Raw genomic sequence first — 24,631 nt, forward strand, 5'->3', positions numbered from 1 at the left:
TCTTCCTCCCCTCACCCTTCCTGTCTCCCTCTCCCTCTCTCTTTTCTCTCTCCTCTATCCCTTCTCCCTTCTCTCACTCTCTCTATCCCCTCTCCCTTCTCTCACTCTATCTGAAATTTAGAAGATTGAGGGGGGATCTTATTGAAACATATAACATCCTAAAGGCTAGATGCAGGAAGATTGTTCCCGATGTTGGGGAAGTCCAGAACGAGGGGCCACAGATTGAGGATAAAGGGGAAGCCTTTTAGGACCGAGATTAGGAAAAACTTCTTCACACAGAGAGTGGTGAATCTGTGGAATTCTCTGCCACAGGAAACAGTTGAGGCCAGTTCATTGGCTATATTTAAGAGGGAGTTAGATATGGCCCTTCTGGCTAAAGGGATCAGGGGGTATGGAGAGAAGGCAAGTACAGGGTTCTGAGTTGGATGATCAGCCATGATCATACTGAATGGCGGTGCAGGCTCGAAGGGCCAAATGGCCTACTCCTGCACCTATTTTCTATGTTTCTATCCCCCCCCCCCCCTCTCTCTCTCTATCTCCCTCTCCCTCCCATAGAAACATAGAAAATAGGTGCAGGACTAGGCCATTTGGCCCTTTGAGCCTGTACCGCCATTTATTATGATCATGGCTGATCATCCAACTCAGAACACCGCCCCAGCCTTCCCTCCATACCCCCTGACCCCCGTAGCCACAAGGGCCATATCTAACTCCCTCTTAAATATAGCCAATGAACTGGCCTCAACTGTTTCCTGTGGCAGAGAATTCCCCTCTCTCTATCTCCCTCCCTCCCTTCTCTCTCTCTATCTCCCTCTCCCTCCCTCCCTTATCTCTATCCCCTCCCTCTCTCTATCCCTCCTCCCTTCTCTCTATCCCCCTCTCCCTTCTCTCTATCCCCCTCTCCCTTCTCTCTATCCCTCTGCCTTCTCTCTCTCCCTCCCCTCCCTCTGTACCCCCTCTCCATCTCCGCGCTGTCTATCCTCCTTTCTCCCCAACTCTCTGCCTTCCTCTTGCTCTCTGTCCCTCCCTCCCTGGCTCCCAAACGTTGTGTATCCCCGGGGTAAGTCTGTAAGCGCTGGGAATCCAAAGTAACAGACACACAGACAATGCTGGAGGAACCCAGCAGGGGAGGGCAGCGTCTGAGCTGAGCATCATCTCTCTGGATGCTGCCCGCCCTGCTCAGTTCCTCTTTCATTCTGTGGGCATTGCAATGTCACGTGTCTTTCCCGGCTACGGGTCCCGCGCGCTCCGAGGAAACGCGTTTCAAAACTGCGACCGACCCATCCAGCCAGGCCGGCGTGGCGAACGCTTCGTTGGGTCCCTCAGTTGTAGGGCCCACGCCGGACGCACCGCTTTCCCCGTTAATCTAAAAGCCCACGCACACACATACAGAAAAATAAAATTTAATAAATCATCAGTCTAAGCCAGTCAGCCATTGCAATCGAGGGCGGAGTGGGGAATCGGAGTGTGCGATTGGACGAGCCTGGGTAGTGTGTCCGATTGTAACATGGCAACTTCCCTCTGGCCAGGTGGGTGTCTGTGCAGAGTTCGCTCAGGAAGTGTCGCCGGCTCCTCTCTCCCGTCCTTACTTGTCTCCGTCTCTGTTTCAGGTCTGGCTGCCGTGAGGAATCTCCTGACACACGTCCATTCAAGGTGAGAATGCAGGCTGCGTAGTTGTGCTGGCCAAGGGGTTAATGTAGGAGGGGTGTGTTAGAGTCACAGAAACAGGCCTTTCAGCCCGTCGTGTCCGTATCCAACCAGTTAGACTTCCTACTCCCGTCGACCTGCACCCGGACTGTAGTTTGATGCCTCTGGGTCTGTACTCGCTCGAGTTGAGAACAGTGGGGAGAGATCTCATTGAAACCTATCGAATAGTGAAAGGTCTCGATAGAGTGGATGTAGGGAGGGTGTTGCCTATAGTGGGGGAGTCAAGGACCAGAGGACACAGCCTCGGAAGACAAATTCCATTTGGAACATTTCTTTCACCAGAGGTAGTGAATCTGTGGAATTCATTGCCACAGGCGGCCATGGAGGCCAAGTTATTGGGTATATTTAAAGCGGAGGTTGATTGGTCAGGGGATCAAAGGGTGAAGGCAGGAGAATGAGGTTCAGGGGGATAATAAATCAGCTTTGATTGGATGGCAGAGCAGACTCGTTGGGCTGAAGAGATGCTTCCAAAAAGCCATTCTTTTAAAGTGAAAATAATGCCGAGAGACTCATCTATGCACAAAAACACAAAGACTGGGGTGCTGGACAATGGCAGCAAGTACGCTGGGCTGACAAGTCAAAGTATGAAATTTTTGGCTCAAACAGGAGGAGGTTTGGCTGTTGAAGAGCTGCAGAGCTCTACAGGATGAGTGTCTGCAGCCAACAGTGAAGCATGGCGGAGGTTCCTGCAGGTTTCCGGCTGCATTTCTGCAAATGGAGTTGGTGATCTGGTCAGAATTCATGGAATCATCGATGCTGAGAAGTACAAGCAGATTCTCATCCCTCACGCAATACCATCAGGGAGACATCCGATCAGTCCTAACTTCATTCTGAAGCAGGACAATGACCCCAAACACACGGCCAAGGTCATAAAGAACTATCTTTAGCGAAAAGAAGAACAAGGAGTTCTGCAACAGATGGTACAGCCTCCTAAGAACCGTGGGCAACATTATTGAGGCTGTCAGGGATTACCTGGAGACACAGAAGCAAGTGAGACAACCAAATCTGCAGAAGAACTGTGGCAAGTTCTCCAAGATGCTTGGAACAACATACCATCCAATCTTATAAAGCTCCACTGCAGTGTGCCTAAGGGAATTGATGCAGTTTGAAAGGCAAAGGGTGGTCACACTAAATATTGATTTGATTTATTTTTTTATTGTTTACTGCTCTTTATAGTAATTTTTTTGATATTTAGAAAGCATCTTTGCTTTACAGAATTTTTTACACGTGCCTAAGACTTGCACAGTACTGTAAGTCCTTTATGACAGATAGGCTGCTGATACATTGGAAAGTTTTGACTACTCGTCACAGAGCCCCCAGCTCGTGTTTCCCGCCTGATCGATCCTCTAAAACCCACCTTTTCTGCGGGCACAACAAAGCTCATTCAGTGTCCAAAACCATGTGTCTGTGTGTCTATAATCTGACCTTCTATTTATCTCACTGCGCTGAACACCAACTGTCCATCAACCAGCTCCTCCCTTCTCTGTCTGTAAGAACTTGGAAGCTACTAGTATCCTTGTAGAAAGTGTAAACATGCTGCCAAAAAACCATAACACCATCTCAAAGCAGTCTTCGCCTCTCTCTCTCTTTCTTTCTCTCTCTTTTAAAAGTACAGTTCATAGGGGTAATTCAGGACCCTGTCACATTTACACAATTTGTCCTCTTTTGCACATTGGAGGCTTGTCGGTCTTTGTATTGTGTGTTTTTTTTTGTGGAATCTATTGTATTTCTTTATTTTCCTGTGGGTGTCTTCAAGAAACCGCCAAGAGGACCACAACCTTGTTGTAGGATTTGGAGGCTTGCATGCCTCAAGGACTGGGAAAATTATGCTGACTGGAGTCTCGGCCTTGTGCTTTGACTCTTGGTAGGGTAGGTCAAAGGGTAGAGGCCAGAAGGGTAGTGGTCCATCGGTCCCCCAGGTTTGGGGGTTCAGCTCAGGGTTAACAACCCTGACTAGTCACACAAGACTGTTATGGAAGCAGCAATGAAGAACCTTTCGACATCTGAGTGGCCAAGGACAGACAGAGATGAACGACCTTCATTACCATCCGAAACACCAGCAGCCGTAATGGGCATAAAAAGTAAGTAAGTATCATTCTAGTTCAAAGTAAGCTTCTTATGTGTACCATATACAACCTTGAGATTCATTTCAAAGCATTAATCATCATCAAATGCCTATAATGCCGCTGATAGTTAGGGCAGCAATGAAGGTCCTCCATCTCTCTCTGTCCTTGGATATCTTCTCGACTGTGCCCCAGGAGTGGTTCAGGGACTTCATTTTGGTACGGCTCCAAGTTGTATTTGGTCTGCCATGTTTCCTCTGTCCATCAGGGCTCCAATGAAGTGCTGTCTTGATGATGGAGTTGGTCTGTCTCTTCATGGGCCCAATCCACCTCCCAACATTTAGGCTTGTGCTGTGAAATGACGACAGCTTGGCACAGTCGTTCTCTGTCACATGCCAACGTTCTGCTAGCTTGCCAGTGTTGCACGTGGTTCGTACATTCCTAAAAACCAATTTTGGTCTTGATCTTGGTGGTGTTCAGGGCTTCCAGGGAAGGTGGGACCTGTACAGAAGGGATGGTTTGCAACTGAACTGGAAGGGGACTAATATCTGAGCGTGAAGTTTGTTAATGCTGCACAGTGGTGTTCAGGGTTGCAGGGCGATGGGAACCAGAGTGCCAGGACAGTTAGTGGAGAGGTTGTGGGGGCAGATGTTGGTAAGATCTCAGACAAAGTCAGGAATCCAAAGGTTGAGCATGGTGCTACGTAGTGTCCTGAGCTGTCTATATTTCAATGCAAGAGGTATCGTCGGAAAGGTGGATAATGAAGCTGAAGATGAGGCAATGTGAGGTGAGAGGAGGCTGTTGACAGGGCAAAATTGCAGGCAACAGGATGAGTTGCAACGTAAAAGGCAGACAAAATCAAAAAAGGGTGAATACAGGACTGAAGGTGATGTATTTGAATGTGTGCAGTGTATGGAATAAGGTAGATGAACTTGCAGCACAATTGCAGATTGTCAGATGTTGTAGGTATCACTGAATCATAGCAGAAAGAAGATTATAGCTGGGAGCTTAATGTCCAGGGATTAACATGGTATCGAAAGGACAGGCAGGAAAGCAGAGGGGGTGGTGTTGCTCTGTTGGTAAGAAATGAAATCAAACCACTAGAAAGAGGTGACATAGGCTCGGAAGGTGTTGAATCATTGTGAATAGAGCTAAGGAATGCAAAGGTAAAAAGACCTTGATGGGAGTTGTATACAGACCTCCAAACAGTAGTAAGGATGTGGTCTGCAGATTACAACGGGAGATAGAAAAGGCGTGCCAAATGAGCAATGTTACAATAGTCATGGGGATTTCAATATGCAGGTAGATTGGGAAAATCAGGTTGGTGCTGGATTCCAGGAGGGAGATTTGTTAAGAGTGCTTACGCGATGGCTTTTTAGAGCAGCTCATAGTTGAGCCCACTAGGGGATCAGCTATTCTGGATTCGGTGTTGTGCAATGAACCAGAATTGATTAGGTTCTTAAGATTCTTTTACCTTAAGGTAAAAAAAACTTCTAGGGGCAAGTGATCATAATATGATCAAATTGACCCTGAAATTTAAGAAGGGGAAGCAAAAGTCAGATGTATCAGTCTTAAGGTGGAGTAAAGGGAATTACAGATGCACGAGAGAGGAGTTGGCCAGATTGATTGGAAAAGAACACTGGCAGGGATGATGGCAGAGCAGCAATGGCTGGGATTTCTGGAACCAATTCAGAAGGCACAGGATATATACATCCCAAAGAGGAAGAAGTATTCTAAAGGAAAGATGGCACAACTATGGCTGACAAGAGAATTGAAAGGCAACATAAAAACCAAAGAGAGGGCAGATAACAGAGCAAAAAAATAGTGGGACGTCAGAGGATTGGGAAGCTTTTAAAAACCAACAGAAGGCAACAAAATAGTCATTAAGAAGGTAAAAATAGAATACAAAAGTAAGCTAGCCAATAATATTGAAGAAGATACCAAATGTTTCTTCATATATATAAAGTGTAAAAGAGAGGTGAGAGTGGATTTCGGACTGCTGGAAAACGATGCTGGAGAGGTCATAATGGTGGACAATGAAATGGCAGATGAACTGAATAAGTATTTTACATCAGTCTTCACGGTAGAAGACTCTAGCAGTGTGATGGAAGTTCCAGGTAGCAGGGGACATGAAGTGTGTGAAGTTATCATTACTAGAGAGAATGTTATTGGGGAAACTGAAAGGCCTGAAGGTAGATAAGTCACCTGGACCAGATGGTGTACACCCCAGAGTTTTGAAACAGGTGGCTGAAGAGACTGTGGAGGCATTAGTAATGATCTTTCAAGAATCACTAGATTCTGGAATAGTTCCGGAAGACTGGAAAATTGACTGCAAGCGTCACTCCAGTCTTCAAGAAGGGAGAGAGGCAGAAGAAAGGAAACGATAGGCCAGTTCGTCTGACCTCAGTGGCTGGAAAGATGTTGGAGTTGATTATTAAGAATGAGGTCTCAGGGTACTTGGAGGCACATGATAAAATAGGCTGTAGTCAGCACGGTTTCCTTCAGGGAAAATCTTGCCTGACAAATCTTGTGAAATTCTTAGAAGGAATAACAAGCAGTATAGACAAAGAAGAATTGGTTGTGCACTTGGGTTTTCAGAAGGCCTTTGACAAGGTGCCGCACATGAGGCTGCTTACGGGAAAGATTCTCTGATGGTGAAAACAGTGGCTGACTAGCCGGAAGCAAAGAGTGGGAATAAAGGGAACCCTTGGTTAGTTGACGGCCGGTGACTAGTGGTGTTCCACGGGGGTCTGTGTTGGGGCCGATTCGTTTTATTAGATGATGGAATTGGTGACTTCATTGCAAAGTTCGCAGGTGATGCAAATATAGGCGGAGTAGCAGGTAGGTTTGAGGAAGTAGAGAGGCTACAGAAAGACAGACAGATTTGAAGAATGGGCAGAGAAGTGGCGAATGGAATACAGTGTCAGGAAATGTATGGTCATGAACTTTGGTAGAAGAAATGAAAGGGTTGACCATTTTCCAAATGGAGTGAGAAAAGTGAGGTGGAAAGGGATTTGGGAGTCCTTGTGCGGGATTCCCTAAAGGTTGAGTGGTGAGGAAGGCAAATGCAATGTCAGCATTCATTTCAAGAGAACGAGAATATAAAAGCAAGGATGTAATGTTAAGACTTTATAGAGCACTGGTGAGGCCTCACTTGGAGTATTGTGAGCAGTTTTGTGTCCTTGATCTTAGAATGGATGCTGAAAATGGAGAGGTTTCAAAGGAGATTCATAAAGATGATTCCAGGGTTGAATGGCTTGTCATATGAAGAGCGTTTGATGGCTCTGGGCCTGTATTCACTAGAGTTCAGGAGAATGAGGGGTGAACTAATTGCAACCCTTGGAATGGTGAAAGGCCTTGATAGAGTGGATGTGGAGAGGATGTTTCCTGTGGTGGGAGAGTCCAAGACCAGAGGACACAGCCTCAGAACAGAGGGGCATCCTTTTAGAATGGAGATGAGGAGGAATTTCTTTAGCCAGGGAGTGGTGAATCTGTGGAATTCTTTGCCAAAGACAGCTGCAGAGGCCAAGTCTTTGTGTATATTGAAGGCAGAGGTTGATAGATCCTTGATTGGCCAGGGCGTGAAGGGATACGAGGAGAAGGCAGGAGACTGGGGCTGAGAGGAAAATAGGATCAGCCATGATGAAATGTCAGAGAAGACTCGATGGGCCAAATGGCATATTTTTGCCCTATATCTTATGGTCTTATGGTGTTCAACTCTTGCTTCATCGAGACTCAGGAATACTATCACACACAGATACAGGATTCTTCTTTGCTACTTCCATAAACAAATTCTTTTCTCCAGTCAAGGTTGCTAGCCCTGAGCTGAACCTCCGAATCTGGAGGACCAGTGGACTGCTCTTAGTCGGGCCTCTACTCTTTGATCTGTTTGGCATGGGTGAACCCACCACAAGTCAGCGCACAAGGCCATGGACTCCCGTCAACAAGGTTGTGGTTTTCTTGGGGGAGACTGACCTTCACCTAAGTTAAATGTCGGCACAACATTGTGGGCTGAAGGACCTGTACTGTGCGGTGATGTTCTCTGTTGAGGATTTGGAGAGGGCACAGAAGAGATTCACCACGATGCTTACCTACATTGTTCAACACTGCACCAATCTGCCCCCTCAGGTTACAGGCATCATGCACTATCGTTCCTCACTCGAACTTTCACTCGAGCCTTGCTCTGCCTGCCAAAAACTGGGAGAGGAAGAACCGGAAAGTCTACCCCCCACAGCTGCCGCACGAGCCTCGCCGGCCAGTGGTGAGTTGGCCCTTTCCTGGGTCTCTGAATCAGCTTCATCATCACAAGCATATGAAATGAGCAGCATTTCCTGATAGCCAACCATTTTAATTCTAATTCTCATTCCCATCCCAAAATGTCGGTCCATGGCCTCCTCTTCTGCCATGGTGAGGCCGCTGTCAGGTTGGAAGGGCAACACCTCACATCTTTCCTGGATAGCCTCCAACCTGATGGCATGAACATCATTTTCCCCAACTTCTCAACTTTTCCTCCCTCTCCCAGTTCAGTCCTTTTCCATTTCCCATTCTAGTTCCCCTCTCACCCCTTCTCTTCTCTCCTTACCTGCCTATCACCTCCCTGTGGTTCTCCTCCATCCCTTTCTCCCATGGTCCCCTCTCCTGTCTGATCACATTCCTCTTCTTCAGCCTTTTACCACCTATCACCTCCCAGTGTCTCACTTCATCCTCCCTCCCCATCCACCTTCCCCCTCACCTGGTCTCACCTATCACCTCCCAGTGTCTCACTTCATCCCCTCCCCACCCACCCACCTTCCCCCTCACCTGGTCTCACCTATCACCTCCCAGTGTCTCACTTCATCCTCCTCCCCCACACACCCACCTTCCCCCTCACCTGGTCTCACCTATCACCTCCCAGTGTCTCACTTCATCCCCCCTCCCCACCCACCCACCTTCCCCCTCACCTGGTCTCACCTATCACCTCCCAGTGTCTCACTTCATCCCCCTCCCCCACCCACCCACCTTCCCCCTCACCTGGTCTCACCTATCACCTCCCAGTGTCTCACTTCATCCCCCCTCCCCACCCACCCACCTTCCCCCTCACCTGGTCTCACCTATCACCTCCCAGTGTCTCACTTCATCCCCCTCCCCCACCCACCTTCCCCGTCACCTTGTCTGACCCGTCACCTCCCAGTGTCTCACTTCATCCCCCTCCCCCACCCACCCACCTTCCCCCTCACCTGGTCTCACCTATCACCTCCCAGTGTCTCACTTCATCCCCTCCCCCACCCACCCACCCCCTCACCTGGTTTCACCTATCACCTCCCAGTGTCTCACTTCATCCCCCTCCCCACCCACCCACCTTCCCCCTCACCTGGTCTCACCTATCACCTCCCAGTGTCTCACTTCATCCCCCTCCCCACCCACCCACCCATCTTCCCCCTCACCTGGTCTCACCTATCACCTCCCAGTGTCTCACTTCATCCCCCTCCCCACCCACCCACCTACCTTCCCCCTCACCTGGTCTCACCTATCACCTCCCAGTGTCTCACTTCATCCCCCTCCCCACCCACCCACCCACCTTCCCTGTCACCTTGTCTGACCTGTCACCTGCCAAGCTCTCATATTTTGCATGTTGTATATGAAATGTTTTGTTTTGCAGCAACAATACAGTGCAAGATGTAAAAATTACTATAAGTTACAATAAAAATCAATAGTGAAAAAGAGGAATAATGAGATATTGAAAGTCCTAGATGGTGGTTGTGGAGGGGATGTTTCCTATTGTGGAGAGTCAAGGACCAGAAGGAGGTGAATCTGTGGAATTCACTGCCACAGATGGCTGTGGAGGCCAAGTCATTGAGGATATTTAAAGTGGAGATTGATAGGTTTTTGATTAGTCAGGGTGCCAGAACTTACTGGGAGAAGGCAGGAGTGGGGTTGAGAGGGATATTAAATCAACAATGATGGAACAGCGGAGCAGACTCGATGGCCCGAATCTGTGGTCACACACACAGAACGCTGCAGAAACTCTGTAGGTCAGGCAGCATCTATGCAGCCGAACAAAAAGTTGGAGTTTTGGGCCAAAATTCTTCATCAGGGCTGGAAAGGAAGTGAAAAGATGCTAGAGTAAGGAGGTGGGGGGGAGGAGGAGGAGGACAAGCTGGGAGGTGACAGGTGAGACCAGGTGAGGGGGAAGGTGGGTGGGTGGGGGAGGGGGATGAAGTGAGACACTGCAAGGTGATAGGTGAGACCAGATGAGGGGGAAGGTTGGTGGGTGTGGGAGGGGGGATGAAGTGAAACACTGGGAGGTGATAGGTGAGACCAGGTGAGGGGGGAGGTTGGTGGGTGTGGGAGGGGGGATGAAGTGAAACACTGGGAGGTGATAGGTGAGACCAGGTGAGGGGGGATGAAGTGAGACACTGGGAGGTGATAGGTGAGACCAGGTGAGGGGGAAGGTGGGTGGGTGGGGGAGGGGGGATGAAGTGAGACACTGGGAGGTGATAGGTGAGACCAGGTGAGGGGGAAGGTTGGTGGGTGGGGGAGAGGGGGGATGAAGTGAGACACTGGGAGGTGATAGGTGAGACCAGGTGAGGGGGGAGGTTGGTGGGTGTGGGAGGGGAGATGAAGTGATAACCTCGGGGGGGACGGGTGGAAAGGGCTGAAGAAGTAGGAATCTGATGGTAGAGGAGAGTGGACCATGGGAGAAAGCGAAGGAGGAGGGGCAGAGGGAGGTGATGGGCAGTTGAGGAAAAAAGAAGGGATAACCGGGGAGCCAAAATGGGGAATGGAAGAAAGGGGAGGTAGGGGAAATAACAGAGGTTTGAGAAATGAATGTTTATGCCATCACGTTGGAGGTTACCAGACAGAATATGAGGTGCTGCTCCTCCATCCTGAGAGTAGCCTCATGGTGGCTGTAGATGAGGCCATGGATCAACATGTCGGAATGGGAATGGGGTAAGGAATTAAAATGGCTGTCCACTGGGAAATCCTGCTCTTTGCGGATGAAGCGAAGGTGCTCAACAAAGTGATCCCCCAATCTACGTTGGGTCTCACTAATTTAGTGGAGGCCGCATCAGATACAGTAGATGACCCAACTGGCTCACACAGAGATGATGTAGCCTCATCTCATTTGCCTCATACAGATGATGTAGTTCAAAGTGCTTTACAATGGGATAAAAGTATAAATGTGAAGGATAAAATATAATTAAAGACAAAAAATTGTTTGTGAAAAGTGAGGTTGAATAAATTGGTCTAGAGCTGGAGTTTAAAAGTGTCAACTGAGTCCAGGTGAGGCGACACTTCACCTGTGAGTCGGCTGGGATGATATACTGCGTCCGGTGCTCCCGTTGTGGCCTTCTATATATTGGCGAGACCCGACGCAGACTGGGAGATCGTTTTGCTGAACACCTACGCTCTGTTCGCCAGAGAAAGCAGGATCTCCCAGTGGCCACACATTTTAATTCCACATCCCATTCCCATTCTGACATGTCTATCCACGGCCTCCTCTACTGTCAAGGTGGAGGATTACAAATACCTGGGGATACAAATTGACAATAAACTAGACTGGTCAAAGAACACTGAGGCTGTCTACCAGAAGGGTCAGAGCCGTCTCTATTTCCTGAGGAGACTGAGGTCCTTTAACATCTGTCGGACAATGCTGAGGATGTTCTACGAGTCTGTGGTGGCCAGTGCTATCATGTTTGCTGTTGTGTGCTGGGGCAGCAGGCTGAGGGTGGCAAACACCAACAGAATCAACAAACTCATTCGTAAGGCCAGTGATGTTGTGGGGATGGAACTGGACTCTCTGACGGTGGTGTCTGAAAAGAGGATGCTGTCTAAGTTGCATGCCATCTTGGGCAATGTCTCCCATCCACTACATAATGTACTGGTTGGGCACAGGAGTACATTCAGCCAGAGACTCATTCCACCGAGATGCAGCACAGAGTGTCATAGAAAGTCATTCCTGCCTGTGGCCATCAAACTTTACAACTCCTCTCTTGGAGACTTTGGCACCCTGAGCCAATAGGCTGGTCCTGGACACTTCCTGGCATAATTTACATATTACTATTTAATTATTTATGGTGCAACTGTGACAAAAACCAATTTCCCTCGGGATCAATAAAGTATGTCTACGACTATGACTAAGATGAAGCCACAGTCAGGTTGGAGGAACAACACCTTATATTCCATCTGGGTAGCCTCCAACCTGATGGCATGAACATTGACTTCTCTAACTTCCGCTAATGCCCCACCTCCCCCTCGTACCCCATCCGTTATTTATTTATTTATTATTATTATTATATACATTTTTATCTCTTTTTCTCCCTCTGTCCCTCTCACTATACCCCTTGCCCATTCTCTGGGATTCCCCCCTCCCCCTTTCTTTCTCCCTGGCCTCCCGTCCTATGATCCTCTCATATCCCTTTGCCAATCAACTGTCCAGCTCTTGGCTCCATCCTTCCCCCTCCCACTTTCAAATCTCTTACTATCTCTTCTTTGAGTTAGTCTTGACGAAGGGTCTCAGCCTGAAACGTCAACTGTACCTCTTCCTAGAGATGCTGCCTGGCCTGCTGCGTTCACCAGCAATTTTTATGTGTGGTTGAGTCTGCATCCCTTATTGTTTTAAATTCCACAGTTTAAGAATGTAGTTCAGAAAAGCTAAGCTGACAATTATCTTTTGAGGAAGATCCTTTAAGAGACTGAAGGTGGGGAGGACATTTAGTTCTTATGGCAACATCACAATGCCCCTGGGTTCATTGGCCATTCAGAAACCTGGGGGTGGTGAAGAAGCTGTTCCTGATTTGTTGAGTGTGTGTCTTCACCCTCCTGTACCTCCTCGCTGATGGTAGCGATGAGAACAGGGTTGTCCTGGGTTGTGAGGGCGCTTAGTGATGAACACCACCTTCTTGAAGGATCACCTCTTAAAGATGCCCTTGACAGCATCTGCACCATGTTCTATAGTCATAGTCATACTTTATTGATCCTAGAGGAAATTGGTTACAGTTGCACCATAAATAGTTAAATAGTAATATGTAAATTATGCCAGTAAATTATGAAATGTCCAGGACCAGCCTATTGGCTCAGGGTGTCTGACCCTCCAAGGGAGGAGTTGTAAAGTTTGATGGCCACAGGCAGGAATGACTTCCTATGACGCTCTGTGCTGCGTCTCGGTAGAATGAGTGTCTGGCTGAATGTACTCCTGTGCCCATCCAGTACGTTATGTAGTGGATGGGAGACATTGTCCAAGATGGCATGCAACTTGGACAGCATCCTCTTTTCAGACACCACCGTCAGAGAGTCCAGTTCCATCCCCACAACATCACTGGCCTTACGAATGAGTTTGTTGATTCTGTTGGTGTCTGCTACCCTCAGCCTGCTGCCCCAGCACACAACAGCAAACATGATAGCACTATAATCGATTTTCCCGTGGCCCTGGTGAGTTCAAATGGAGTGGGGATTTCATATCTGTAAATCCTACTTGCAGTCCATTTCCCTTTCTGTTCCATTTCCGGACCATGGTCAGAACCTCCCTAGGTTCCTGACCTCTGGCAATCCAGGCAGCAAGCCTGGTTCTGTCCACACACTCTGGGCTCCTCCGGCTTGCATTCCGGACTACCGAGGAAGGCAAATACCAAACCACCATGAATTCTGAACGGTGTGATGCACGGGGAGCGGGTTGGTGAGACTAAAGGCCGAGGCCAAGGTTTTGGACCTTACACAATCTCCTCTCCATCCACAGGAGGTTTATCACTGCAGAAGACAGATTAAATATAGCAAGGACAAGATGTGGTACCTGGCAAAGATGGTGAGTCTGGGAAGTACGGTTACCATGGTGATGTGTCTCGTGGCAAGCTGACGATCGTGCTTTGTGCTTGCTTATCAAGGGAAGTATCACCTGTACCTGTCACTTTCCGCACCAATTACTTTGATTATGGACTTCCAGAATCAAAATTGTTATCACTGGCAAAAGTCTTAGGCACATATATATAGCTGGAGTGCCTGAGACTTTTGCTCAGTATTGTATTTGTCAATTTGTTTGTAAATGCATTGGGAGCAAAGGATGTTTGGAATGGTGAGGGTGGAGTGCCTTGTGAGGGGGGTGGGACAGGTGGCAGAGAAGGAGTATCGGGGTGGGGTGGGGTGCGGGTGCAGACACATCCAGTCCTGAGACACCAGACAAGGTCATTTGATTCCAAATAATTGATTATTTATCGTTACAGGATGTCTCTCTGGTGCTTCCCGCTCCCTCCCCTCGCCCTTCCCCTTTCCCCAGCCATGATTCCCCTCTCCCTACTCCCTTCCCATTCTCAGTTCCCAATGGAGAACCACACTAGAATCAGATTTATCATCATTCTCATATGTTTGTTCTGCAACAGCACGACAGTGGAATACATAAAATTACTACCGTACAGTGCAAAAGTCTTAGACACTCTAGCTATATGTACGTGTGCCTAAGAAGAGAGATTGAATAGCGTGTAAAAACTCACCCTATTCAATCTGTCGTTATAACTACAGCTCTCCATTCCAGCCACCAATAATGTGTTCGAAATTAAACTACACAGGTCAATTGCGACCTTCCGGTGTCTTGTCCCGAAATGCCAACAGTTTATAACCTTCCACAGATGCTGCCTGACTTGCCGAGATCCTCCAGCATTTTGTGTGTGACATTCTGGACTTACTGGATCTGCAGAATCTCTTATTGTACCCTGAGTGGTCCTCAGATAGGAATTAAAACAGTCCCAGAGTACAGTGAAGTAGACTCTTGACTTCACAAGCAATCTCATCATGGGATTTCTGTAAAATTTGACCCTCGCCCATTTTTACAGATACACCATAGAATCACCTGTTTGGATGCATCACCACTTGGTACGGCAAGTGTCCTGTCCGTGACCACTGCCCTGTCTCGATACACGATGGTTTGGTACAACTTCTGTCTGTGACCACTGCCCTGTCTGAATACATGACAGTTTGGTACAACTGTTCTGTCTGTGACCACTGCCCTGTCTCAATTCACAACGGTTTAGTACAACTGATCTGTCTGTGACCACTGCCCTGTCTCAATTCACGACGGTTTGGTACAACTGTTCTGTCTGTGACCACTGCCCTGTCTCAATATGTGAAGGTTTGGTATAACTGTTCTGTCTGTGACCACTGCCCTATCTCAATACACGACGGTTTGGTACAACTGTTCTGTCTGTGACCACTGCCCTATCTCAATACACGACGGTGTGGTACAACTGTTCTGTCTGTGACCACTGCCCTGTCTCAATATGTGAAGGTTTGGTACAACTGTTCTGTCTGTGACCACTGCCCTATCTCAATACACGACGGTGTGGTACAACTGTTCTGTCTGTGACCACTGCCCTGTCTCAATACGTGAAGGTTTGGTATAACTGTTCTGTCTGTGACCACTGCCCTATCTCAATACACGACGGTTTGGTACAACTGTTCTGTCTGTGACCACTGCCCTATCTCAATACACGACGGTGTGGTACAACTGTTCTGTCTGTGACCACTGCCCTGTCTCAATATGTGAAGGTTTGGTACAACTGTTCTGTCTGTGACCACTGCCCTATCTCAATACACGACGGTGTGGTACAACTGTTCTGTCTGTGACCACTGCCCTGTCTCAATACACGACGGTTTGGTACAACTGATCTGTCTGTGACCACTGCCCTGTCTCAATATGTGAAGGTTTGGTACAACTGTTCTGTCTGTTCTGCCCTGCCTCGATACATGACAATTTGGCACAACAACTGTTCCGTCCATGACTGCTGCCTCAGTAAAGCAACCAGCAGAATCAAAGACCTCCACCCACCCCATACATTCTCTCTTCTCCCTCTCCCATCAGGCAGAAGATACAAAAGCCTGAAAGCAGGTCCCACCAGGCTCTACCCCACTGTTATCAGACCATTGAAATGGTTCCCATGGTACAATAAGATGGACTCTTGACACAGTTTCCCTCGTTATGACCTTGTACCTTATTGTCTGCCTGCACTGCACTTTCTCAGTAACTGTGACACTTTATTCTGTATTCTGTTATTGTTTTCCCTTGTTCTACCTCGATGCACTGTGTAATGATCTGATCTGTATGAACAGTGCACAAGACAAGTTTGTCACTGTATCTCGGTCTATGTGACAATAATAACCTAATTCCAACACCATGCCAGGGTGGTGCAAGACCTGGACATAATGGTGCAGAGGTTCTGGGTATCGGGAGGTGGAATCGAAAGAGCCTCCTGTCTGTAAACCAGATTTAACATCTGTGTTTTTATTGGTAGATAAGAGGGATGACCTTTGACCAGGCCATTGCCCAACTCCAGTTCAATGACAAAAAGGGAGCAAAGGTTATGTTAGAGGTAAGAGACATCTGAAGACTACACAATGTCCATATTATGAGGAAACATCGAATACATTAGGCCTTTATTCCCTGGCACATAGGAGAATGTGGGGAGATTTGATTGAGCTATAATCATGAGTGGTATATATAGGGTAAGAGCTAGCAGGCTTTTTCCATGGAGCAACACACAAAATGCTGGAGGAACTCAGCAGATCAGGTAGCATCTGTGGAAAAGAGTAAACAGTCGATGTTTCAGGCCAGTTCCTGCAGCATTTTGTGTGTGTTGCTTGGATTTCCAGCATCTGCAGACTTTCTCTTGTTTGTGATTTTTCAACTGAGGTTGGGTGAGACAAGAACACAAGGTCATGGGTTAAGGGTGAAAGGTGAAATGTTTAAGGGGAGCATGAGGGGGAACTTCTTCACTCGGAGGGTGATGTGAGTTTGGAACAAGCTGCCAGTGAAGATGTGAGGTCAATTTCAACATTTGAGAGAAGTTTGGAGGGGTTAGGAAGTCTGTCATTCAGGCACAGGTAAATGGGACGGTATGGACTCGATGAGCCGAAGGACCGTTTCTGTGCAGTATTATCCTATTCTCTCTGTTGGCCCACTTCTAAATCATAAGAAAAGCTCGCACTTATATAGCACCATTAACTCATCGCTGCTTTGTAACGCTTCTGACAGCTTCCCAAAGTCTTTCCACTCTTCCAATTTATCCTTTGCTTTCTTTTTCTGGGGAACGTGAGCATGTCTGACGTGGCCAGGATTTAAAGCCCAGCCTTGATTGGCCCATGAGGAGGAATTTCTTTAGCCAGAGGGTGGTGAATCTCGATGGCTGGAGAGGCCAAGTTATTTATGTATTTAAAGTGTAGGTTAATAGGTTCTTGATTTGTCCAAGTGTCCAAGTCAGGGAGAAGGCAGGAGAATGGGGTTGAGAGGGTTAATAAATCAGCCATGATGAAATGGTGGAGCAGACTCAATGGACCGAATGGCCCAATTCTGCTCCTGTGGTCTATGCTCTCAGAACTCAGAGCAAGGGCTTTGGAAAGTGATGCTAACTTTTAGCCAAGCAGAAAGAATGGTTTGTCCTGAGTGACAGGTTGCTGCTCTCTCTCTCTGTCTGCCTGTTTCCTGTCTACCACAAACTGCAGAGAGACCTGACAGGCATTTATAAGCTTATGAGAGTCATGTAGGCAGATGATAGCTGTTTCCCAGGATTGCGACATCTAATACCAGAGGGCATGCGTTAAAGGTGAGAGGAGGTTATTTCAAAGATGTGAGGGGAAAGGTTTCTTTTTACACAGGGGGTGGTGTGTGCCTGGAACGTGCTGTCTGGGAGAAACATTGGAGACGTTTAAGAGACATTTAGATAGACTCATGAATATGAGGAAAATGGAGGGTTATGGACACTGTGTAGGCAGAAGAGATTAATTTGATTATGAATTTATTTGGTTAGGCACAACACTGTGGGCTGAAGGGCTGTACTGTTCTACGTTATATAATGCAATTGCCTCTCACTCTCTCCCTCCATCTCCTGTCTGCCTCAGGTCCTTCTAGAAGCTCAGGAAATGGCGGTGAGGAACCACAACCTGGAATATAGATCCAACCTCTACGTTGGTAAGCCCCAGCTCCTGGGTGTTGCTCTGGGAATTCTGCTGTCTCTGTGTCCCCCTTCACTCAAGGCATGAGGCCAGAGCCCAGTTCATCTGGCCTGGGTTTTATAGGATAATGGTGCTACCGGGCGAGGGTGGGGGCTGTTGATAAAGGCGGGGAGGTCGAGGGGAATGGGGAGTTAGCAGGATCGAAACTGGCAAAGGCACAGTGGGGTCAGTTTTGTTTCACCTCTGGTTGGTTGGGGAATAAAACCATCAATTTCAGCGATGGCTGGATTCGTTCCATCCCTCTGTTCTCCATGCCTGTGTTTTCCTCTCTCCTTTTCTCGCTATACCTCTTTATTTTTCTCTCTCCATCTGCCCATCTGTGACTCTCTCTACATGCCTCTGTGGCACTCCTTCTTCCCAGTCCTGCATTTCTCTGTAACTCTCCCTCTCTGCCTGTCCCTGAATCTTTGATACTCTCTCTCTCTTCGCCCATTCCCGGGTCTTTGCGACTCTCTCTTTTCACCCATTCCTGTGTCTTTTTGACTCTCTTTCACCCGTTTCCGTGTTTCTGTGACTCTGTCTTCACCCATTCCCATGTCTCTTCACCTGTCTCTGTGCTTCTGTGACTCTGTGTCTCTCGTCTGGAACTCATGACCTTTGGACTGTGTGAAAGTTGAGGAAGGGGGAGGGTAGCCACCCTCGAGCACAGTCCCTTTGGGCTCCCTCTCATCGTCTGCTTCTCCCCTCTATGACCAGCCGAGTCCTTCTCCAGTAAGGGCCAGTACCTGAAACGTCTGCGTTACCACGGTCGGGGCATGTTCGGCATTATGGACAGGGTCTACTGTCACTACTTTGTGAAGCTGGTGGAAGGCAGCCCCCCGATCGAGAAGAAGACCACCGGACTGGACCAGGCCAAAGAGTACGTGCAGGGTTTACGCAACAGAACCATTATCCACGCCCTGTAGCGGGACCAGCGTAGCTGTGTTTGAGGCATTGCCTGTAATCGGTGTGTATAACTGTTGTAAATAAATAGCACGTATTGTGAGACTGTTCTCCAGTGTTTGACCTTTACAATTACCTCGTTTAGCTCCCTCCTCTTGTCTTCCATTCCTCTTTCTGTTTCCCTTCTCACCTTTTCTCCCCTGGATCCTCTTCTCTTTCCCTTTCTCTCCTCACCTGTCTATCACCTTCCCCTGGTCTCCCCCCGCCTTCCCTTTCTCCCATGGTCTACTCTCCGTTCCTAACAAATTCCTCCTTCTGCCCTTTACCCTTCCAACCTACCACCTCCCAGCTTCTCACTTCATCTTGGAGAGTGGTGGGTGGGTGCGACGCCTTGCCTGCGTTGGTGCACATTTAAGATGGGCACATGGATGATAGAAAAATGAAGGGTTACCATATGTGGGAGGGAAGGGTTAGACTGAGACCTTAGAGTAGGTTAAAAGTTCTCATCCCTTCTCACTTGCCCGTCACCTCCCTCTGGTGCTCCTCCTTCCCTTTCTCCATGGCCCACTTACCTCCCCCATTAAATTCCTCCTTCTCCAACCCTTTACTTATCACCTCCCAGCTTCTCAGTTCACCTCCTGCCCCACCCACCTCAGCTAGCCTCACCTGTTACCTGCATCATACACAACACGAGACCTTCCATTGGTCAGGATTGACCATGGGCGTTGCATCCTTGTGTCGCAGGAGTTGCCAGTCAGCGTGAAACTCAACGTGGGACAGCCCTAGGGACTCCAGCTCTAAATTTTTCTTTGAGGTTTACTTCTTAAGCCTTCTCCATGAGTGGATAGCCACAAGGCAGCAGAGGTTTGAGATCAGAGTTTTCTTTTTCCCAGATGAGCTACCAACCCAGCTGATGAGCCCCATCTGCCCGAAGCGACTGGTTTTAAGGCACCAGTAACCAGCCTTTGTTTCTTCTCCTGTCACTGGAAACAGTTATGCGTGCCATTGGGAGCATTTACAGGTATTGGGGGCTTATCCCTGGTTAGAACAATCTTAAAGAAACACACACTCAGGATCTCAGCAGGTCAGGCAGCATCTATAGAGAGAAATAGATAAAATGATTCATCTAGACTAGAAAAAGGGGAATTAGCTAGTATCAGTCTCTCCTCACCTCTGGTCTAAAGATCCGAAAAAGGTGGAGGAAGTGTACCTTTCACTCTCCTCCCTCATCCGGATCCTCCACCAATCAGCTACCAGCTCTTGTTCCTCCCCTTACCCCCAACCTTTTCATACAAGCTGTTTCCTCTGATGAAGGGTCTTGACCTGAAAGGTTGTCTGTCCATTTCCCTCCACGATTTTGCCTGACCCGCTGAGTTTCTCCAGCAACTTCTGTCTTGCCCCCAAACACAGTTTGTCCCATGCAGTCTTTCCCCTAACCACCCCACCCCTTCAACAGGGAGCAGGAGAAGGAAAGGCAGACAGAGGACTTCAAGGAGCAGTGGTCTGGGCAACTCCCTTGGCTGCTTTTTGGAGCGTTTAATGGCTCTGGGCTATACTCACCGGAGTTTAGGAAAATGAGGGGGAATCTCAAATACTGAAAGACCTAGTTAGAGTGGATGTGGAGAGGATATTTCCCACAGTGAATGAATCAAGGACCCGAGGGAACAGCCTCAGAGCAGTCCAGTTATAACAGTGATGAGGAAGAATTTCTTTAGTCAGAGGATGGCGAATCTGTCGAATTAATTGCTATGAACGGCTGTGGAGGTCAAGTGATTATATTTAAAGTGGAGGTTGATAGGTTCTTGGTTAGACGGCACTAGAGATTACGAGGCGAAGGCAGGAGAATGGAGTTGAGAGGGATAATAAATGAGCCATGCTGGAATGGTGGAGCAGACCCGATGGGCTGAATGGCCTCATTCTGATCCTATGTCTTATGGAATTCATTAAGCAAGTCACTGTCTTAATATTTTAGAAATTTATTCAATAAAGATTGGGCCGATCAAACATCGCTGCCAAGAGAGAAAGCATAAATGTAACGACATTACAGACACCTTCAAAGGGCTGGCACACAAACCATTAAAAATGGGAACTGCAGAGGGGAAGGAGAACAACCTGGGGACTTGCAGTAAAGACAAGCTCTTCGTGCAGCTCCCAAGTGCTTGTAGGAGGGGGAGGAATGGAAGATTTGCCCAGGGAAGGGATGAGTTGGAGCTTGCCCTGTTGTTATGCACTTTTTCATTCCCCTTCATGACACAAAGGTTGGTGGTGTAGAAGGTTGTTGTGGGACATTGACAGGATGCAGAGCTGGGCTGAGAAATGGCAGGTGGAGTTCCATCCAGGAAAGTGAAGTGATTCACTTTGGAAGGTCGAACTTGAAGGCGGAGTACAGGGTTAACGGCAGGGTTCTCAGCAGTGTGGAGGAACAGAGGGACCTTGGGGTCCACATCCATAGATCTTTCAAAATTGTCACACAAGTTGATAAGGTGGTTAAGAAGGCTTTGGTGCGTTGGCCTTCATTAGTTGGGGGATTGAGTTTGAGAGCCACAAGGTAATCTTACAGCTCCATTAAAACCCTGGATAGGCCACACCTGGAGTATTGTGTTCAGTGCTGGTCACCTCATTATAGGAAGGATGTGGAAGCTGTAGAAAGGGTGCAGAGGAGATTTACCAGGATGCTGTCTGGATTAGAGAGTATGTCTTTTGAGGACAGGTTGAGTGAGCTAGGCTTTTCTCTGTGGAACAAAGGAAGACTTAAGAGAGATGTACATGATAAAAGACATAGATTGAGTGGACAGCCAGAGACTTTTTCCCAGGTTGGCAATGGCTAATACAAGGGGGCATTATTTTAAGGTGATTGAGGGAAAGTATCGGGGGATGTCAGAGGCAGGTGTTTTACACAGAGAGTGGAGGGTGTGTGGAACACCCTGCCAGGGGTGGGGGCAGAGGCAGGTACATTAGGGACATTTAAGAAACTTAGAGAGGCACATGGATGAAAGAAAAGTGGAGGGGTATGTGAGGGGAAGGGTTAGATTGATTGTAGAGAAGGTTAAAGGGCTGGCACAACATTGCAGGCTGAAGGGCCTGTACTGTTCTATGTTCGGAGGAAACTGGAGCATCCGGGGAGAAAACCTACATGGTCACGGGGAGAATGTGCAAACTCCACGGACAGACAGACGGTGCGGTGGTCAGGATCGAACCAGGGTCTTGGAAGCTGCGAGGGAGCATCTCCAACTATGCCACTGATATTCTCTATCCCCGCAAACCTTCAGCTTCGAGCTCCCTTCCCCTGGTGCTCCCTCCCTCTACCGTTCCCTCGCCTCCCCCCAGACACTAGGGCATCTGCAGCACGGACGGCTTCTGCCGGAGCGTGTCGATCAGCGCCAGCAAGCCCCGCTTCAGGTTTGAGGCTGCTGACAGCTTGGGGGTGGGGACCAAGGCTCCGGCCTCTGGTTCTGTGATGCCGAGCGGCAGTGGCGGGGCGGCGTTTTTCTTCAGGCCCGCGGTGGTGCTCTCTGCCCCAAGGGCTCCCCTTGAGCCAGCCAGCGGAGCAGCGGCCACCAGACACTTCTGATACTGCAGCTGTTGGGATAGAAGCAGGGAGGGAGTGTCAGGCGGCAGCTAGAATACCTTGGGGCGCAGGTGATCCCGTGTACTGACGTCCTGCCACAAAGTATAACCACACACGAGTTCACCAACCGAGGCCAGTCAGCCAGCTCTGCCCTACTAGCTCTTCCAGAAACAACTGGGTCCTAAAGAACAACAAACACACAATGCTGGAGGAACTCAGCATGTCAAGCAGCATCTATAAGAGGAATAAAGAGTCGATGTTTCGGTTCATAATCCAGATGAAGGGTCTCTACCCAAAACGTCGACTCTATTCTTCTCCATAGATGCTGCCGGACCTGCTGGGTTCCTCCAGCATTTTGTGTGTGTTTCTCTGGATTTCCAGCATTTGCAGAATTCCCCATTCTTGTTCCTCTCTCACCTTAACTCTTTAGCTGCCCATCTCCTCCCTCTAGTGCTCCTCCTCCTTCCTTTTCTTCCATGGTCTTCTACCCTCTCCTTTCAGATTCCCTTTATCTCTTTCACCAATCAACTACCCAGCTCGTTACTTCAGCCCCTCCTTGCCACTGGTGCCGCAATAGCATTACGCTAACTGCTCAGAGCTAGCGCCAAGGAAAGGGCCGAATGCACTGTGTACTAGGAGACTCACCATGCAGGCAGCCTGAACAGCCTCGGAGACATAACCAGCATCTGGCTCGCACCAGAAGACGTGGCACTCAAAGCACTGTTGACTGGTATCCACCACGAGGCCGAAGGTGTGGGGGTCCTTCCCCACTCCCAGGAAGGTCAGGTACCGGACACGGCATTCCCACCACGGATCTTCCCTCTCCTGGACAATAACAAACAGAATGTCACTCAAGAGACATCCCCAGAATCTGGACCCCTCCATCTACTCACTACTCCCATCGGGCAGAAGGTACAGAGCCGGAAGTCCCTCGCCACTGGGTTCGGGAACAGCTACATCCCTTCAACCATTCGGTTCTTGAACCCTAATCACGAGCTCAGTATAGCAACGTTACAACCACTTTGCATGACAATGAACTCCGTTTAATCTTGTTCTAATGTGTTCTTCCTTATTAATCACTAAATTAATCTCAGCCAGTGACAGATATGTGATCACCAAACAGGGGAGAATTAGAACATAAAACTTTACAGCACAGTACAGCTGCTTTGGTCCATGATGTTGTGCCAACCTTTTAGCCTCTTCTGTGATCAATTTAACCCTTCCTCCCACAGAGCTCTCCATTTTCCTATCATCCACATGCCTGCCTAAAAGTCTTTAGATCTCCGTAATGTATCAGCTTCATCACCATCCCCGCCAGCACGTTCCAGACACCCACCACTCTGTGCAGAAAGAATTTACACCAAAATCCTTGCTGTACTTTCCACCAATCACCTTAAAATTATGCCCTCTCGTATTAACCATTTCCACTCTGTAAAAGAGTTGTCAAGCTGTCCACTCAATCTATGCCTCTAATCATTTTGTATGTATCTCCCCCCCACCACCTTTCCCTCCCACATAGTCCTCCATTTTGCCATCTTCCATGTGTCTGTCTAGGAGTTTATTAAATGTATCTGCCCTGCCTCTACCACCACAGCATGAACCGATTCTCCTTTCCCTACCCTGCTTGTTATTTCTTCAAAGAATACCAACAAATTTGTCAAGTAAGATTTTCCCTTGAGGAAACCATTCTGACTATGGCTGATTTTATCATGTACCTCCAATTACCCTGAAACCACATCCTTTAGCAATCGACTCCAACATCTTCCCAACCAGTGAGGTCAGACTATAGTGATTCTGAAAAGATCATTACTAATGCCTCCACTTCAAAACCCTATTCGATCCAGGTGACTTACCTATCAATCTTCAGACCTTTCCGATTCCCAAGAACTTTCTCCCTAGTTATGGTAACTTCACACACCTCATGGTGACCTACTACCTGGAACTTCCACCATACTGCTAGTGTTTTCTACAGTGAAGACTGATGCAAAATACTTATTCAGTTCATCCACCATTTCATTGTCCCCTGTTACTACCTCTCCAGCATTATTTTCCAGTGATCCAATATCCACTTTTGCCTCTCTTTTACACTTTATGTATCTGAAGAAACTTTTCATATCTTCTTTGATATTATTGGCTAGCTTACTTTCATATTCCATCTTTACATGAGGAGGAGTTCCTTTAGACAGAAGAGTGATGAATCTGTGGAATTCTTTGCTACAGGCAGCTAGGGAGGCTGTCTTTATGTACAAACATTTGTATATTTAAGGCAGAGGTTGATAGATTCTTGATTGGTCGGGGATGAAGGAATATGGGGAGAAGACAGGAGTTCAGGGCTGAGAAGAAAATAGGATCAACCATAATGAAATGGTGGAGGAGATTCAATGAGCCAATTGGACTAGTTCTGCTCCTGTATCTTATGATCTCCCTCCTACAGAGCATA

The 24,631-nt window shown here is 48.1% G+C and overlaps 2 protein-coding genes across 4 annotated transcripts in view; one reads left to right on the top strand and one right to left on the bottom strand.

Annotated features, from left to right (window-relative positions):
* Positions 1-1,276: 1,276 nt before the first annotated feature.
* mrpl22 (mitochondrial ribosomal protein L22) lies at positions 1,277-18,726 on the top strand. 2 transcript variants are annotated; one of them, XM_072264145.1, is made up of 7 exons: positions 1,279-1,526; positions 1,608-1,650; positions 7,896-8,028; positions 13,483-13,548; positions 16,025-16,102; positions 17,628-17,697; positions 18,438-18,726. In XM_072264145.1, exons 1-7 carry the CDS (start codon positions 1,505-1,507, stop codon positions 18,644-18,646), a joined length of 621 nt encoding a protein of 206 aa, XP_072120246.1. In that variant the 5' UTR covers positions 1,279-1,504; the 3' UTR covers positions 18,647-18,726. The 2 variants fall into 2 exon arrangements, with proteins under 2 accessions (XP_072120247.1, XP_072120246.1); XM_072264146.1 differs by lacking the exon at positions 16,025-16,102 and having other exon boundaries at positions 1,277-1,526.
* Positions 18,727-20,592: 1,866 nt separating this feature from the next.
* apbb3 (amyloid beta (A4) precursor protein-binding, family B, member 3) overlaps positions 20,593-24,631 on the bottom strand; it is a 58,470-nt gene continuing 54,431 nt past the window's right edge. For both annotated transcript variants that reach the window (XM_072264148.1, XM_072264147.1), the window contains 2 exons: positions 22,837-23,016; positions 20,593-22,202 (listed from right to left, as the gene is read on the bottom strand). In XM_072264148.1, the coding sequence (XP_072120249.1) occupies positions 21,954-22,202; positions 22,837-23,016 (429 nt within the window). In that variant the 3' untranslated portion in view covers positions 20,593-21,953. The remainder of the gene's footprint in view (positions 22,203-22,836; positions 23,017-24,631) is intronic.

Source organism: Mobula birostris, chromosome 7 (assembly GCF_030028105.1).
Source record: "Mobula birostris isolate sMobBir1 chromosome 7, sMobBir1.hap1, whole genome shotgun sequence".
Taxonomy (NCBI): domain Eukaryota; kingdom Metazoa; phylum Chordata; class Chondrichthyes; order Myliobatiformes; family Myliobatidae; genus Mobula; species Mobula birostris.